Source organism: Rhinolophus ferrumequinum, chromosome 18 (genome assembly GCF_004115265.2).
Source record: "Rhinolophus ferrumequinum isolate MPI-CBG mRhiFer1 chromosome 18, mRhiFer1_v1.p, whole genome shotgun sequence".
NCBI classification, from domain to species: domain Eukaryota; kingdom Metazoa; phylum Chordata; class Mammalia; order Chiroptera; family Rhinolophidae; genus Rhinolophus; species Rhinolophus ferrumequinum.
The window spans coordinates 61,048,487-61,063,975 of record NC_046301.1 but is presented as its reverse complement, the minus strand read 5'-3'; the positions used below and the strand labels follow the sequence as shown (position 1 = coordinate 61,063,975).

The following is a 15,489-nucleotide window of genomic DNA, read 5'->3' as shown; positions in this document are numbered from 1 at the left end:
TTTGTTTTTCTTTGAGAAGAAAGGACAACATTCCAGGCTCGTGCCTGTTTTAGCTCTTGGCAGGCTTGAAATTGGCACTGCATTCTCCCTGAAAGTGGTGGTGTCGTCTGTGGGCATAGGGATCCACTCTTGACAAAGAACATGACCCGGAGGAGCCCAGAAGCTCCCCACACAGGAACCGGCACCCCGGCGTTCCTGACTTGATGTCCCTTTTGGGTTTGGGGGCTTTGGCCCGCAGGTCAGCATTGCCCACCTCAGTCAGCCCCTGATCCTGTCCCCTTTGCCTCCCGCCTTCCTCCTCACGTAATAATCGTTACCTGTTGTAGAAAGCAGGGGACCGTGCTTTCCTTGTCCAGGACACCACATGCTGAGGACCCGCAACAAAGTCCTCTTAACCCCCAGGTGAGGGTGCATGTGTCACGTGGTCAGTGAAGCACACTTTTAGTACCAGGTGGTCGCTGCATGCAGGGCCTATGGCAGCCGCAGGTTTTAGAGGCACTTTTGTTACAAATCGCTGCAGTGGTGTTTGGTGTTGTTCCCTCCATGTTTACGTCAGCTTAGAAAAGACTGGAAGGATGAGAGAGGCTGGGAGAAGGCAGCGGGGTCAGTCTGATGGCATCCCCCAAGGGACCGGTGTGACCTCAGGGTCAGACCTGCAGTGGAGACCATTTTTCTATCAAGCAAGGGGACAGCAGGGCCAGCCCGGGAGCTGAGCGCGGTCTGTCTGTACGGAACCCCGTTGGGGGCCAGGGTGCAAGCACCCTGGTTGCCTGGGTGCTCTGAGCTCCCGCCTTGCTCAGTCCTTCAGGACGACACCTCCCAGGGCTGGTCGGTGGCTGTGAGTGTCACTGTGGTTGGGTTGGAGGGTCAACATAAAAGTGGTGGCACAGGAAATAAAATGCAGAATAGTGACTAGTGCAGTGGCTTTTCTCTGTGGCCTCAGGAAACTCTGACTCATCCTCCCGTCTGCACGATGGATACGTGGGGCCTGACAGCAGGGAGGGCCTGTGTCCCCTGTGAGCCTGCAGCCCCCTTGCGCCCCTTGTCATCTCCCCCAGTCTGTGCATGCAGTTAGTTCTCCAGAATGTGCTGGCCTCGTTTCTCCTGGGTTTCTGATTTGTCACATCAGCCTTCTCATGTTGTTTCTGGTCATTGTCACTGTCCTTTGTGAGAACTCAACAGGCTTTGGTGGTGGCTGCTTGTTGAACTCTAGCTTTTTCAGCTGCACCTGCCATCCAAGGAAGTTGCGACCTTGTCAGGTGGGCGCTGGTCTTAGTTGAACCGTTCCTTCCATTAGAAGGGAAAGTGCCTGTAAACTCAGTAAACCTGGGCAGGAGTGAGGATGCGGGTGAGGACGGGGCTGTGTCCTGTTATCCAGCCAGTGTCACCGAGCATGTCCCGGGGAGGAAGCGCCTTCCTGCTGTGCGTGTAGGTGGTGTAGACAGAGGCCCCACGGACACGCCCTTGGCACAGTGCAGACGCCTGGTGCCCATCACCGCCCAGCACTGTGGACATTCAGGCTGGGTCACTCTCTGGGGACTGTCCTGGGCACAGGGGTGCTAAGCAGCATTCCTGGCCCCCACTCACTGATGCCAGGAGCACCGCCAATTGTGACAACACTGATGCCCCTAGACGTGCCTAATGTTCCCTGGGGGCAGGCTCACCCCAGCTGAGACCCTCTGGGTTAGGAGACTCGTTGAAAAGTGACAGCTGAAATAAAATGGATCATGTTTGGGAGAATGCAGTTTTGTTTAAAAACTCCGCACTCTTTCATTAGGTATCTGACACATGCTGCTTGTGTCTTTGAAAGTCTTGGAAACTTGTAAAAAGATTAAGCAAATGGAAGTAATGTCTGCGTGAAGCGAGAGGTGCTGCCCGTCCTTTCTTCAGAGTCGGGGTGTTGCGCATGGTCCAGCCGTGCCAGGTGCCCTTTCTGCCTACGGGTGCCCTCGGCGGAGTCAGGCCGGTGCGCAAGCCTGCAGCACCAGCCAGGGGAGGGAAGGCCTGTGAGCCCCCCTGGCTTGGTGGGGAGTGAGGGCCTGGTCGGGGGCCTGCCCACCCAGGACACTCCAGGAATAGCTGTGCGAAGCCCTTTTCTGACCTAAGGCCTGCTGGACACACCGGGACCCTCAGCTTCGGTCTCTGAGCACACGGCGCAGCCTCATCGCCGTGACCACCTCGGCCCGAAACTCGTGACCCAGCCTTGTGCCCATGTGGGGTACTCTGTGGAGCCCTGTGGTCTCTGCCCACTCCCTCAGTGGGAGCGAGGCTCCGCCCGACCCCATGTTGCCTGTCCATGTGCCATCCCCTCCCGGTGGCCTCTTCTGAGCTTGGCAGTGACCAGAGCCTTCCCCTTGCCTTTTTCAGCTTCGAAAGCATGCAGAGGCTCTGTGACAAGTACAACCGGGCCATTGACAGCATCCACCAGCTGGTAGGTGCCTTGCCCTCCCCTCAGGCCTGTCTCCTCATCTGGGCGCTGCACTGTGGTTCCGGACCACCCACCAACGTTCACGTCACCTGAGCCCAGGGTGGCGAGGCCGAGGCTGAGGCCGAGGGGCACCGCCCACCCCACCCCCTTTCTTCTCCCGAAGAGATTTTCAGGATGGTGGCCGTTCTGAGTCTGGGGTGTGGGGTGGGCGGGGCATTGTCTGGTGCGGTGGTCGTGCCCACGGGGCCTGGGCGGTGGGCATCGTGTGCGCTGCGGGCCTCGCTGCGCACCAGCATTCACATCCACACACACACACACACACGTCACACAGGCTCACACACCTCCACATACACACGTGCCAGTATGTACATGCTCACACACGTATACACAGTCATGTATACACGTACACACACACAGTCTCGTGTATACACAGACGTGTACACTTGCACATACAGGTATACAGACACTCATGTATACACATAGACACTCATGTATACACACTCGCACACACTTTTTTTCAATAGGGAGTCATAACTAGGTGGGGTGTGAGGGCCTCAGGGTGCGTTGTCCCCTGTGTGACACCTCCCGGTGCTTCCTTGATGTCCACAGTGGAAGGGCACCACGCAGCCCATGAAGCTGAACACGCGGCCGTCCAACGGTCTCCTGCGGCACATCCTGCAGCAGGTCTACAACCACTCGGTGACAGACCCTGAAAAGCTCAACAACTACGAGCCCTTCTCCCCGGAGGTGTACGGGGAGACCTCCTTCGACCTGGTCGCACAGATGATTGACGAGATCAAGATGACTGAGGACGACTTGTTTGTGGACCTGGGCAGTGGTGAGTGTGGGGCAGATGGCCCCAGGGCCAGGCTCTCTGTCCCAGCGCACCATCTCTGAGAAGGGCCCAGGACTGGGGTCCACCCTGCCTGCCGGACCCTGTGAGCACCACCCCTGCCCCAGAACCCCTGGCTCCCCCAGACGTGGGATGCTCCATCCCAACACGCCCCAGCCAAACCCCTGCTCTCTGGCTTCTTAAAGCCAAGGGGTCCCCAGACTCTCCAGCCCCCACAGCCCACACCTCTTTGTTATGGGACATCCTCCAGCACCAGAGTGGAGGCTCCTGGAGGCAGGGCCTGTCTTAGCAAGACGTCTGTGGGGGCCTGGCAGGTGTACATGAGATGAGCTTTCTAGAACGAGCAAACATCAGGCTGACTGATTGCTGATGGGATGGCCCGATCAGGGTGACAGGACGGATTACGTGGTTGTCTGTCACATACCAGATGGCTCCACCGGGGACCCATGCATAGCCCTCCTCTGGGGTGTCTTTGCCGTCGCCACGTGACCTTGTTTCCACATGAGACCCTCGTGCTTTCGGACTCGAACGTCCTGTCTCCAGCGGGCACGATTGGCATCAGCACTCAGGGACAAGATCGTTTCTTCGGTGGCGTCGTCTTTAGTTTAAGCCCTCACTAAGCACAGAATTCACGTTTTAGTTAGAATGCATGCGGTTCAAAACTCCCTTACCTGAAAGGCTGTGTAACTTACCTCTCTATATTAAAAGGATGATGGTTTTTGAAAACCACCAGCCTTTTAGTGCTCGGCTCTTACCACCTCTCCCTTGCCCCTGGCAACCACTGGCCCTGGGCCTCCGTTTAGTGTTTCCAAACAATATGCTTATTTTTATTGTTTGAGTATGTTCTATTCAAAATGGGTAATCGATGGACTCCTAACACCCTATGAAATGCAGAGCTGGCCTCATGTAGGAGGAGGGGTTGCCGGCTGGGACCTGTGGTCTGTGTGCTGGTAGGCCCTGCCTCCTACCTGGGCTCGGACACCCAGGAGTGTCGGCCTGCTCGGCCTGCGTGTTGGGTGGCACAGGGATGCTGTCAGCAACAGTGGTTTGGAGACCCTGTTTCTGTTCTTTGGGGGGCTCCTGCCACCTCCAATCCCACAGCAAACCCAGTCGATGACAAGCATTGACGGTATTCTCAAGGCCACGTTAGACCTAGTCAGCCCTGCCACACTGTGGTGCCAACAGGTGTGGATTTGGAGTGGATGGGAGGCTTCCCGAGGCGTCACTGCATCTCGCAGAGCCGTGTCTGTGTCTGGACAGTTCATGCCACGTCTGGCCGTAGACCAAGAACGACTCAAGTTGTGGGAGCCAAAGCGTGACAGCCATCCCATAGTGGGGGCCCTGGTCATGGCCTCAGCACCTTGGACAGCGCTGGCGCCTTTGTGGAGAACCCTGGACCTCGGCCTGTTGACTCTCGTGGCCACCGCCCGCCTGGCCCAGGCCCGACCTCGGCGTGGGTCTGCCGCCATCACGGTGTGCGTCTGTGACGGCCTCCCCCCTCTCTCTCTCTGAAGGAGTGGGCCAGGTCGTGCTGCAGGTCGCCGCGGCCACCAACTGCAAACATCACTACGGCGTCGAGAAAGCCGACATCCCAGCCAAGTACGCGGAGGTGAGTAGTTCTGGAGACATGTGTCGGTGCCTCCTGACCCACGGGATTGGGGGCTTCCGGGAGGGGCCTCTGGGGGCTTCGTGGTCTGGCACACATATCTGGGCCCTGCTCGGTGTATTTCTGTCCCTGTGGATGCTGCAGCCCCATTGCCCCCAGGGTGGGGTTAGTGGGGTCACTGCTATGCCAGCTCCCACCTAGGCTGGGGTCAGCAGGGGTCTGGGGAGTACATGTGTCTGAGCAATGTCTTGTCCCACTGAAATGTGTTTAGAGTTTATAGGTTGGATTTTGGTGGCCTCAGGTTCCCTGGAGGTTGGGAACCTGAGGCAGGCCCCACAGTCTGCTCTCCCTGGGCCCCCCGGCATCCTCCTGGGGCTACTGCTCACAGGGCTTGTCCTGGGTGGTGGTGGGGGGCAGACCAGCAGTCCCATCCCGTTTCATCTGCTGGAGCGGAAGAGGGACCAGGGGATGGACGGGGCCTGGGGAGCCACCGGCCACCCGCCCAAGTACATGGAGACGCGCCCTCTGCCCCCCTGGCCATCCTGGGTTTCTGATGGGTTGTCTGGTTTCATTCCCTTGCAGACCATGGACCGAGAGTTCAGGAAGTGGATGAAATGGTACGGAAAAAAGCATGCAGAATACACAGTGAGTGCCATCGCTCCATGCCCCCACTGCTAATGAGTCCCCTGTGGCCCCTTCTCCTCCTGGACCCGCCATTCCTTTCCCTCCTGGACCCTGGCTCATCCCCACCGGGGCTGCCACTCCCGGACTAGTTCTTGCCTGGACTGGCCAGAGCTGGACATGCGGTGTCTTGGGAAGAAGGCCTGCTCGGCCCCCTCCAGAAGCCCCTTGGATGGGGTACCTGGCAACACCCGGAAGTTCCCCATTTTCCCTTCCCCCATCTCTTTTTCATCCTTTCTGGGCTACACTTGTCCTCCTTTCTCAGGGGCCACCTTGGGGGGGGGGTCTAGCTCCTCCTCCACCCTCTCAGAAAAGAGAGGCAGCACATGGCAGCATCTTTTCTTCTCAGCCCTCAGCTGCACAAGGTTAACTGCCCACCCTCCGAGTATCTCTGGGAGCACTTGGGGCTCCTTCTGAAGTGCTCCTCTCCTTCGTGCACGTGTGTGTAGCAGGAGCCCCTGTGAGGTGGGCGGTGGGGTGTGTAGGAAACGGCCTCTTCCCCTATCCACTGGCCAGCTGAGTGGCATCTTTCTCTTACTGCCTTCCCCAAAACACGTGACCCAGCCTGTGCCCATTTTCCTGGCAAGGCTGGGATTAGGGGCGGCAGGCTCCACAGCTCTCCCGCTGCCCCATGCCCGTCAGTCTCCGGTGCTCAGCCCAGCCTTCGACCTGGGTCCTCTGGTCTCTCACTGCTTCTCCCGCCCAGGGGGCCTGCACCCATGCCTTGAAATGCGTTTCCCGCTCAAGGTGCCCCGCTGTTCTCTTCCAGGGGTTCTTCTGTTGCCCGTGGACATACAGCTGCCGTGCAGTCTCCATCTGGCGTGGGTCCAGACTGGATCCTTAACATGTGCTTCTCTCCCGTCTTGGTTCAGCACCCCCACATGGTTGAGTGGTTTAGGCCCAAACCATTCAGATTCCACCTGGCTCCACCCGCCGGTCCTGTGGCTGCTCTTTTCCGAGAATCCCAGGACTGACTGTTCAGTCCTCTCCCTCCCACCCAGAGCAGGCTGTCCCGTGGGGTGTTGACTGTTGAGCTGGAACCTACACTCCTTATCGAGTTAGGGAAATAGAATAAATCATATACTTACAGACTGGGGGCCGATTAGAGGTGTGAGGAGAGCTAGAAAGAGGCTTCCTGTTCCTTAGAACAACCCAACAGCTCTTCTTTCACGGATCATGCTTTTGGAGCTGCATTCAAAAGTCATTGTCAAACCTTAGGGTTACTTTCACGGTATCTTATAGAGTTTTACAGCTTTGTGTTTTACATTTAAGTTTGTAATCTGTTTTAAGTTATTTTTTGTGGTGGGTGTAAAGTATGTTTCTTGGTTCTTTTTTTTGTACATGGAGGTCAAGTTGTTCCAGCACCATTTGTTGCAAAGACCGTCTTTGCTCCTTTGTCAAAGATCATTTGGCTGTGTTTGTGTGGGTCTGTTTCCAGGCTCTCTGCTCTGTTTATTGACATATTTGTTCTCTCACCAGAACACGCCGTCTTGATGACTGTAGCTCTACAGTAAGTCTCAAGGTCATGTAGTGTCAGTCCTCCAACTTTGTTCTCCTTCAATGTTGAGTTGGCTGTTCTGGACCTTTTGCCTCTATATAAACTTTAGAATCAATTTGTCCATAGCCAAACAGTAACTTGCTGGGATTCTGATTGGGATTGTGTTGAATCTGTAGGTCAACTTGGGAAGAACTGACACGTTGACAACACTGAATCTTCCTGTCCACGAACATGGACTGTCTCTCCATCTAGTCGTTTGATTTCCTTCATCAGAGTTTTGTAGTTTTCCTCATATAGGTCTTGGACATATTTTGTTAGATTTATACCTAAGTATTTTTTTTGTTTTGATGCTGATACAAGTGGTATTGTCTTTTGAATTTCAAATTCCGTTTGTTCAAATTCCGTTTGTTCATTGCTGGTTTATAGGATGTGACCTTTGCATAATGTATGTTAACCTACAGTAATACCTTTATTCTGTAACCTCACTGTAATTGTGTATTAGTTTGTTTTTTGTGTTGACTTTTTCAGATGTTCTACGTAGAGGACCATGTCATCTGCAAACATAAACAGTTTTATCATTTTCTTTCTGACCTGTACACCTTTTATTTACTTTCCTTGCCTTATTGCATTAGCTAGGATTTGCAGTACGGTGTTGAAAAGCCATTGGTGAGAGGGCACATCTGCCTGGTTTCTGATCTTAGAGGGAAAGCTTCGAGTTTCTTGCCATGGAGTATGTTACTAGCTGTAGGAATTTTGTAGATGTTCTTTCTCAAGTCTTATTTTGCTGAGAAACATTATCATGAATGGGTGTTGGATTCTGTTAAATACCTTTCCTTCATCTGTCGATGCCATCACATGGTTTTTCCTCTCTAGCCTGTTTCTGTGATGGAGTATGGATGTTGAGCCAGCCATCCACGTCTGGGGTAAATCCCACTGGCTTGTGACATGTGTTCTTCTCACACATTGTTAGGTTTTCGGTTTGTTCCCATTTTGTTGAGGATTTTTGCATCTGTGTCTACCAGGGGTCCTGGTTTGTAGTTTCCCCTGCTTGTACCGTCTTTGGTTTTGGTACCAGGTGATGCTGGCCTCGTCCAGTGAGCTCAGAAGTGCTTGCTCTGCTTCTGTCCTGCTTTCCTGGAGCAGAACTTTCATGCCCAGGGCGTGGGCCCAACTCCTCTTCCCTTTCTCTTTTTGCTTTTTTGTTTTTTTGTGTGTGTATTCGTATTATGTATTTGTAGTCTTACAAAAAAAAAGCATACATAGTGCATTTTGAATTGGTTTTCTGGAAGTGGTGGTGCTCTTTGCTAAACCATCCTGCTCTCTTGCCGAAGAATCCCAGGGATCACAGGCACTAATCAGCAAATAGCACAAGAACCCCAAGGAGTTAAAACTATAGAGGCTTCAATCGGATAGGTTTGCCCCACAAACCTGGGTACCTCTCTATACCAGAGCCCCTCATGGCCACTGCAAATCAAGCCTGGGACTCTCTGTCAATCACTGACGAGGTCAGCTAGCAGTTTCACAGGGAGAAAGCAACCTGTCTAGATGTCCAAGTAAAACCCTCATGTAGGTAGGGCAAACATTTAAGCAGTAATTGCCTGTGTTGCTCAGAGGATGGTTAGTACGATTCCCAGAAAGCGTCTCAGTCTTACAGACAGAGGAGTCATCTTCAGTGGATCCTCCGAGTAGGATTCTTCCACCCAAGGGGCTTTCACGTTCTTCCCAGTATCACTGTGCACTGAAGGAACACAGAAGATCAAAGGAGATCAAACCCAGGCCATTCCAAGGAGAGGAAGACCAGGGGCTATCTGTGAGCAGAAACACCTGAGAGATAAGAGGCTGAGAGATAAGTGAAACAAAGTCCAAGTGAAAAAATGTACCTCAAATCACCTGGGCCACAAGTGCTCTGGACTCAGGAAAGGACACAGATCAGACCAACAGATGCAGAGACTGTCTCCCAAGCCCAGCGAGTTGTGGGTTTACAGTGGGTCTTCCCAAGGAGAGACTGGAGAGGAGCTGGGAGCCTTCAGGTTCTCCACGCTGTTCATAAGGCAGGTCCTGAGCAGACGGCTGGGAGATGCGGCTCAGAATCACCTGTTGTCGTCCCCTGTGCTCATTTTTTCTAGGGCTGCCATAACAAGGTACCGCAGACTGGGTTGCTTAGACAACGGAATTTTATTGTCTCGTGGTAATGAGGCGAGGAGTCTAGGATCATTAGCAGTGTCTCTTCCTTCTGAAGGCAGTGAGGGAAGGGTCTATTCCAGGCCTCTGTCCTCGGCCTGTGGATGGTTATCTTCTCCCTGTGTGTCCTCCTCACGTCATCTTTCCTCTGTGTCCCCTTCCCTTTCTCTTGATGGAATTTCTTCCGGAATTCTCTTTGCTCAGTAAGAAGTCATAGCCTTGACCTCTCCTGTTCCTTCCACCTCTAAAGTTCTCTGGCATTTGTACTGTGGGCTGGCTGGCAGTAAGACCAGCTAGTTTCCATTCCACCTGGTCACCATGTGCACTGACTGAGAGTTCCCAGATGGCTAACCACTTTTCTAAGACTTCATGACTTCCTAAAACACAGGATTTTAAATTCAGAGAAAACTTCCTCCTGGTGAGCGAGCCTACCAGCTCTCAGCACCAGTGTCCGAGTTTTCATTGGCCCGTTGCCCCGCGCAGCCCCAGCGACCCCTGTGCAGTCTCTAGTGCTCCATTCGCAGTGCAGTTTGGAGGAGGCTGCAGGCCCCCGCCCTGGGCGCGTCATTTCTCCTCCTTTCTTCTCTGGGAGTTACCCTCCGGTGGCAGTGTCTGGCGTGCTGGGTGTTTGGGGGTCAGTGAAATGTCTGAATGTCGTGCTGCTTTGGTGGGCGCACAGCAGGGTCTCCCGGCTTGGGAATCATCTCATTTTCTAGGTCTCGTGGGGTTTATGGTACTCATTAGCCCTGCATGGCCCTTGTGAAGTGGTGGGGAACAGAATTTGGCTAAAGAACACGGTCACAGCTGTGGCAGGGGTCGGGGACAAGCTGGCCGCAGGAGGAGAGTCGTCTGTGCCTCTGGCATCCTCTGGCCCATTTCTAGAGCTTTTCCTATTGGACGCACCCCTGCTCCAGGAGGGTGTGGTGAGAGTCTGCCTGACCGCTGAACGCCCGGATTTGGCGGGAACGTGTGTCCTGGGTCTTCAGAGGCCTCCCAGCAGCTTGCTGTGGCTTTGACCAGGCGCCTGGTTGGCAGGCAGAGTCCTGCCTCCTGTTACTTAAGAACTGGAGAGGAAGCAAAGCCAACAGGAACCTAAAAATAGCCCAGTGTGCTTTTCTAGGCGCCAGAGCCTGCTTCTGGAGGCCAAGGATCCCCTTTGGCCCGCCTCCCTCCTGTCCTCTCCCCCCTGCAGAGGTGCTGCCCAGCTAGGCTTAGCCTGCTGCTTACCCCATTGGTTCCCAGGTGGCCAGGCCCTTCCTGCCCAGCTCAGCCCTCCTCCCATCGGAGCCCTGTCCCCTCCTTCATCTGGCTGATGCCTGCTTATCTGTCCACCTGGGAGATGCTCCCTCCAGCTCCCTGCCCTGGCTGACGTCTGGGCCCCCTCAGGGCCCCCACAGCACTGTAGCCGTCTGCTCACGGTGGAGCTCTTGGGTCCTGGTGATGGGACTGGCGCACAGCAGGTTTCAGGTGTCCAGAATGTGGCACCTTGGGTGGCCGTGGCCTAATGGAAGTGCCACATGGGGAAGGTGCTGAGCTGCTGCGGACCTGCCTGCGGCCCCTCAGGCAGATCCTCTTCAGGAAGCATCTCGGGGCCTCCCCCTGGGTGAGAGCTGCTCCCTCAAGCTGGTCCATGTTAGGATGGCCCAGTGCTGCTGACAGACCACAAAGGTGCAGGGCCCATGTGGCCGTCAGAGCTGCCAGGCACTGGAATGGCGGCTGCTTCTTCCTCGGGAAAGTTATGGGACCGCATGCATTCTAGAAGCCTCGGTATACCTTTACTGGTCCTGCTATGGGCTCAGTCTCTGGGAGTCAGGCAGTTCAGCTGAGCGGCATCTATGTGGGTCTGTGGTGGGTCCTGGGCAGATTGGCAGAACGATGAGCCCAGGGCCTCCTGTCAGAGGTTCTTGCCCACCGAGCTTTGGGTGGGGTCTGCCTCCGTCTCCCCGTTGGAGTGGATGTGTCACGCAGGCCATGCTGTTTCTTGGATGTTGAGAGCACGTGTATTCTGTGCAGATGTGGGTGCCTGCTCCCAAGAGGATGTCTGGCCAGGCAGAGACAGCTGGGACGGGTGTGCCCATCCTGCCTGAGTCAGACCCTGTTGCTGCCTGCTGGCCTGGGACACAAGCAAATCAGTGGTCTCCTGAGGAAAGGACAGTGCGTGCTGGGGGTCCTCCCATTTCGTTCCCCTCAGGCATTTCTCCACAGATGGGAGAAATAGGAGTCTCAGTGACATTGGGGCTAGTCCTCGGGGGGACAGGAAGGCTGTGCATATCTTTATGGCCACGGTTAACTCAGGTGCACTGGCTCCAGCAACAGCGCCGACTCAGCCCGTCTCTCTCCTCGGACGGTCAGGACCCACGAGCAGAACTGTGGTGAGGCAGGCAGAGGCCAGGACTGGGGCTTTTTTTTCTTAAGCCTCGAATACGAAGTCACCATCTGTTGGGGTCCCTAAAGCCACCCCAGGATTTGCAGGGAGGACCCCAGGACTCAGCAGTGGTCCTTCTCATGGCTGGGGTTTGTACAGAATCAGGAAAGAGCAAAATGAGCTGAGGGAGAAGGCAGGTGGGGCGGGGCCCAGATACCAGGCGAAAACTTCAAGTCCTCTCCCGGTGGGGTCACCAGGATGCACTTAATTCCCCCAAAACGAGACGTGACAGTGCATATGAGGTGTGGTCCACAGGGGGCTCCCAGGGACCCAGGCAGCGCCCACGTTTCTCACCGGGGGCTTGGCATGTGCGAGATCCCAGACTCCAGGAAGAGGGTGGGTGGTCAGCGGGAACCACATGTTTGTACAGACTGTTTAGGGCCAGGGAGCCCCCCTGTCAGCGAGCGTGGTGGGAGCCCCCAGCCTCCAGTTCCAGACACCGCTGAGGGCCACCCCTACAAGCCAGCCTTTCTGAAGCTAGACGTTAAGTTTTGTCTTGCACAGCAACAGTGAGCGCTTTTGACTCAAGTCACTTTCCTCAGGCCTGGCCTGGATGTCCATGGGGTGTGAAGGCAGATTCAGAAGGTTCCTCAGGTGGGGAAGAGGCAGGGGACGACCAGTATGTGAGCAGTTTAGAGTGGGCGCCTCCCACCTCCCCGTGTCCTGCGTTGTCACGTCATGTCACGTCACATCACGTCACGGGATTCCCTCGGTGGTTTCCCTGTGAACACTGGAGGACATAGGCCTTGCAGCTGCTTATCTGTCCCCCCGGGCACAGGGCCTTACTGCATTGCAGTGGCAGCACCCACAGGGACCTTCTCTGCTCAGGTTCTTCTTCCTCCCATCCTGAGAGAGGTGCAGTGCCCTTCGGGCTCCTGTGGTGGTGTGGATGAGGGTCCGTGAACAGTCACCCCCACCCCCCTCGCCAGCCCCGACAACCACTAACCCACGTCCTGTGCCTGTGGATGTGCCTGTTCTGGACATTTCCCGTAAGTGGAATCACACACGGTGTGGCCTTGTGTGTCCGGCTTCTCTCATGGGCACTGTGTGTTCAGGGTCCATCCACGTTGTGGGGAGTGTCAGTGCCTCCCTCCTTTTCACGGCCGAGTAGTAGGACCACCTCTTGCATTTGTCCATCATCTGCAGATGGACACTTGGGCTGTTCCTCCCTTCAGGCTGTTGAGAATCCTGCTGCTGTGGATGTATGTGTACAGGTTTCTGTGTGGACAGATGTTTGCAGTTCTCTTGGACAGACACTGAGGAGTGGTGCTGATGGCCTTTTTGAAGGATTACAAAACCAGATTTCTTGGTTTGCTGAATGTTACAGCTCTGGACACCTAGGTTAGTAAATACTGTGTGCTCTGGATCAGACTCTGGCATTGAGGCAGAAGGACATCAGTCTGCCAATAATAATAGCAGGGAGAACAGGCACTGAAGGTGCAGATGGCCCTGTTCTCAGGTAAAGCTGCTCAGAGCCACAGTCCAAGGGTGACCCCATGTCACAGAAAGGAGCCTCACCTGTGTGTGCACTGGTCACTCGGCGTGCAGGTGTCTCTCGCTGTCAGTCACAGTCACAATGCAGGTGTCTGTTGTGGCCCTTGCTAGCCACCTCTGTCCACAATAGCCTGCAGTGGGGCCTGCCCTTGTTTGTGGGGCGCCCTCTGCTGGCCCCACGTGGACATGGCACTGTGACTCTCCACCACATTGTCTAGTGTCCTCGTGGCTCCATGCGCCAGGGTGCTGCTAGGCCCCTTGCCCACGCCGGTGGCGTGTGACCTGCACGGAGGTTTGTCTTAGCTTATCTCTGACTGTCTGCTCCACCCCATGGAGCCACTGGCAGCCGTGCCTCAGTTTCACCTCAAGTCCTGCCCACTTTAGCGACTTTGTGCTCATTTCATCTGTTCCTCGCCGGGTTGTGGGACACAGGGCCGAGCAAGACCCGTGACAAGTGCTTATCCCTGTTTTCTTCCTTTCAGCTGGAAAGAGGCGATTTCCTCTCGGAAGAGTGGAGAGAGCGGATCGCCAACACAAGGTACGGGGCCCGCGGACAGCGCTGGGGCCTGGCGGGGCAGGCAGCCTTTCTCAGGGCACAGCTGGATGGCGGAGGCAGCCAGGGCTTCCCTTCCCTCTCTTGGCTTGGCCTCCCCGCGTCGCCTCCCGCCGAGGGTCACTCTCAGGACTCAGCAGGGCAGGTTGTCAGTGACCGGACCCAGGGTCAGTGTGGCCAGCCTTCGTGGCCTGTCAGGAAGGGTGCTTTCCTGCTTTTCATGGCCCAGGGGGGCGGGCGGCCCTGTGGTTTGGTCACGCTGTGTCTGCACGCGGACACAGTGCCCAGTGCCGCCTCTGTGGCTTGGTTGGGGGTCGGCTATTTCTGCATTCCCCGTGGTGACCATCAGCAGCCTGTTCTGGCCAGAAACCCCCACGTGTCCTACGTTTCCTTGGACAAGAAGCCGTCCCAGAGCCCTCCTGGCTCCTACAGGCCCCCACCCTGAGGGTGGCACAAGGGACCTCGGTGTCCACGAGTTCCTGAAGCCGTGTCTGCAGCCCTCCCCTGGCCCCTGTCATGTCATCTTCTCTCTGTCCTTCTGCTGGCCTCGGGCTGGGTTGCTGCGCTCTGCCGCAGCTTTGATGGGCCTCGCTGGGCCGGCACAAGGCAAGGTCGGGGCGTGAGGGTCTGTGTGGATCAGCCAGAGAGGCCACGTTGCACATGGGAGTGCTCCTGGGGCAGCTGGCCAGCCTTGCCGGAGCGGCTCAGGTTGCAACCTGACCTGCTGTCTTGTCCCCCCCGTCCTTCTGGGTGCACTAATTGCATGTTGCCCCATGTCCCCCACCGTGCGATTCTCCGGGCACATAGGAGCTAGGCATTGCTCTTTCACACAGGTATCCCCCTTCCTTGCTCTCCTGGGAGCCCACTGTCTCCACTGGCCAGGTCCCCCCCTCCCGAGAGAGCCCTGCTAACCCCATGGGTATCCCCATCAAACAGGGTCTGGGGCTCTGCTGCCGCTGTGGGAGACTGAGCCAGGCTCCGCCCCCCTGGGGAGGACCCCACGCTCACCGAGCGAGCACGGACCAGCAATATCCAGGCCACAGAGTCGCGTCTTCCAGGTGTCCCTGGGATGTGAAAGCCCTGAGATTGCACTGCAGCCTGGCCTCATCTGCCCGTTGTGTGCCTGGCCTGGGACAGTCCTGTGGGGCCCCTTCAGCACTGGGGTTCAGGCTCTTTTTCCTTGGCCAGACCTGGGTGATGGGAGGACGTGGTGAGGCCCCGAGGCTGGGCGCCCGGCCATCCCCCCAGGTGCTCTGCTTCCTGTCAGGGTTGTCGCCTCCCACCAGCTCCTTACTGCCTCAGCTTCCTGGTTTCCTGTGTCCGAGTGTGAGAGGGCGGGAGTCTCTGGAGCCTGCCTCCAGTCAGCCATCCCTCCCTGGAGGCCTTTCTTGCCCCGCCCGCGCGTTGCCTGGGTCACCATGAGACTCTGTCGTGCAGCCTCCCCAAGCTCGGTCCCTTGTCTGGCACTGTCCATCGGCACCCAGTGGCTGCCATCCCACTTCAGCTTCAGCTGTCTGCGCCCCTCAGGGATGGCGCACAGAGAGGCGCTGGTCTTCACACCCCCGCACTCTTCCTGCCGCTCCGCGCTTGCTGGGAAGTGCCCTCACACGCGTCAGCGCCCTGCTGGTTGTGAACATGAACTGTCTTGATTTTAAAGCCATCAAGACTTAAGCAGTGTGAGGGTGGCAGCTCACTCTGTTTTCTGTCATATTCAAAATAGGAAGTGACCCCTGTCCTCACTTCTGCCATCCATGGCCCGGTTTTAATCTG

General features: G+C 56.2%; 1 protein-coding gene across 2 annotated transcripts in view; it reads left to right on the top strand.

The window, feature by feature from the left end:
* The window catches only part of DOT1L (DOT1 like histone lysine methyltransferase), a 54,826-nt gene that overhangs the window by 15,925 nt on the left and 23,412 nt on the right, over positions 1-15,489 (top strand). For both annotated transcript variants that reach the window (XM_033134380.1, XM_033134381.1), the window contains exons 4-8: positions 2,368-2,431; positions 3,038-3,266; positions 4,796-4,890; positions 5,470-5,532; positions 13,649-13,704. In XM_033134380.1, coding sequence (XP_032990271.1) covers positions 2,368-2,431; positions 3,038-3,266; positions 4,796-4,890; positions 5,470-5,532; positions 13,649-13,704 — 507 coding nt within the window. The remainder of the gene's footprint in view (positions 1-2,367; positions 2,432-3,037; positions 3,267-4,795; positions 4,891-5,469; positions 5,533-13,648; positions 13,705-15,489) is intronic.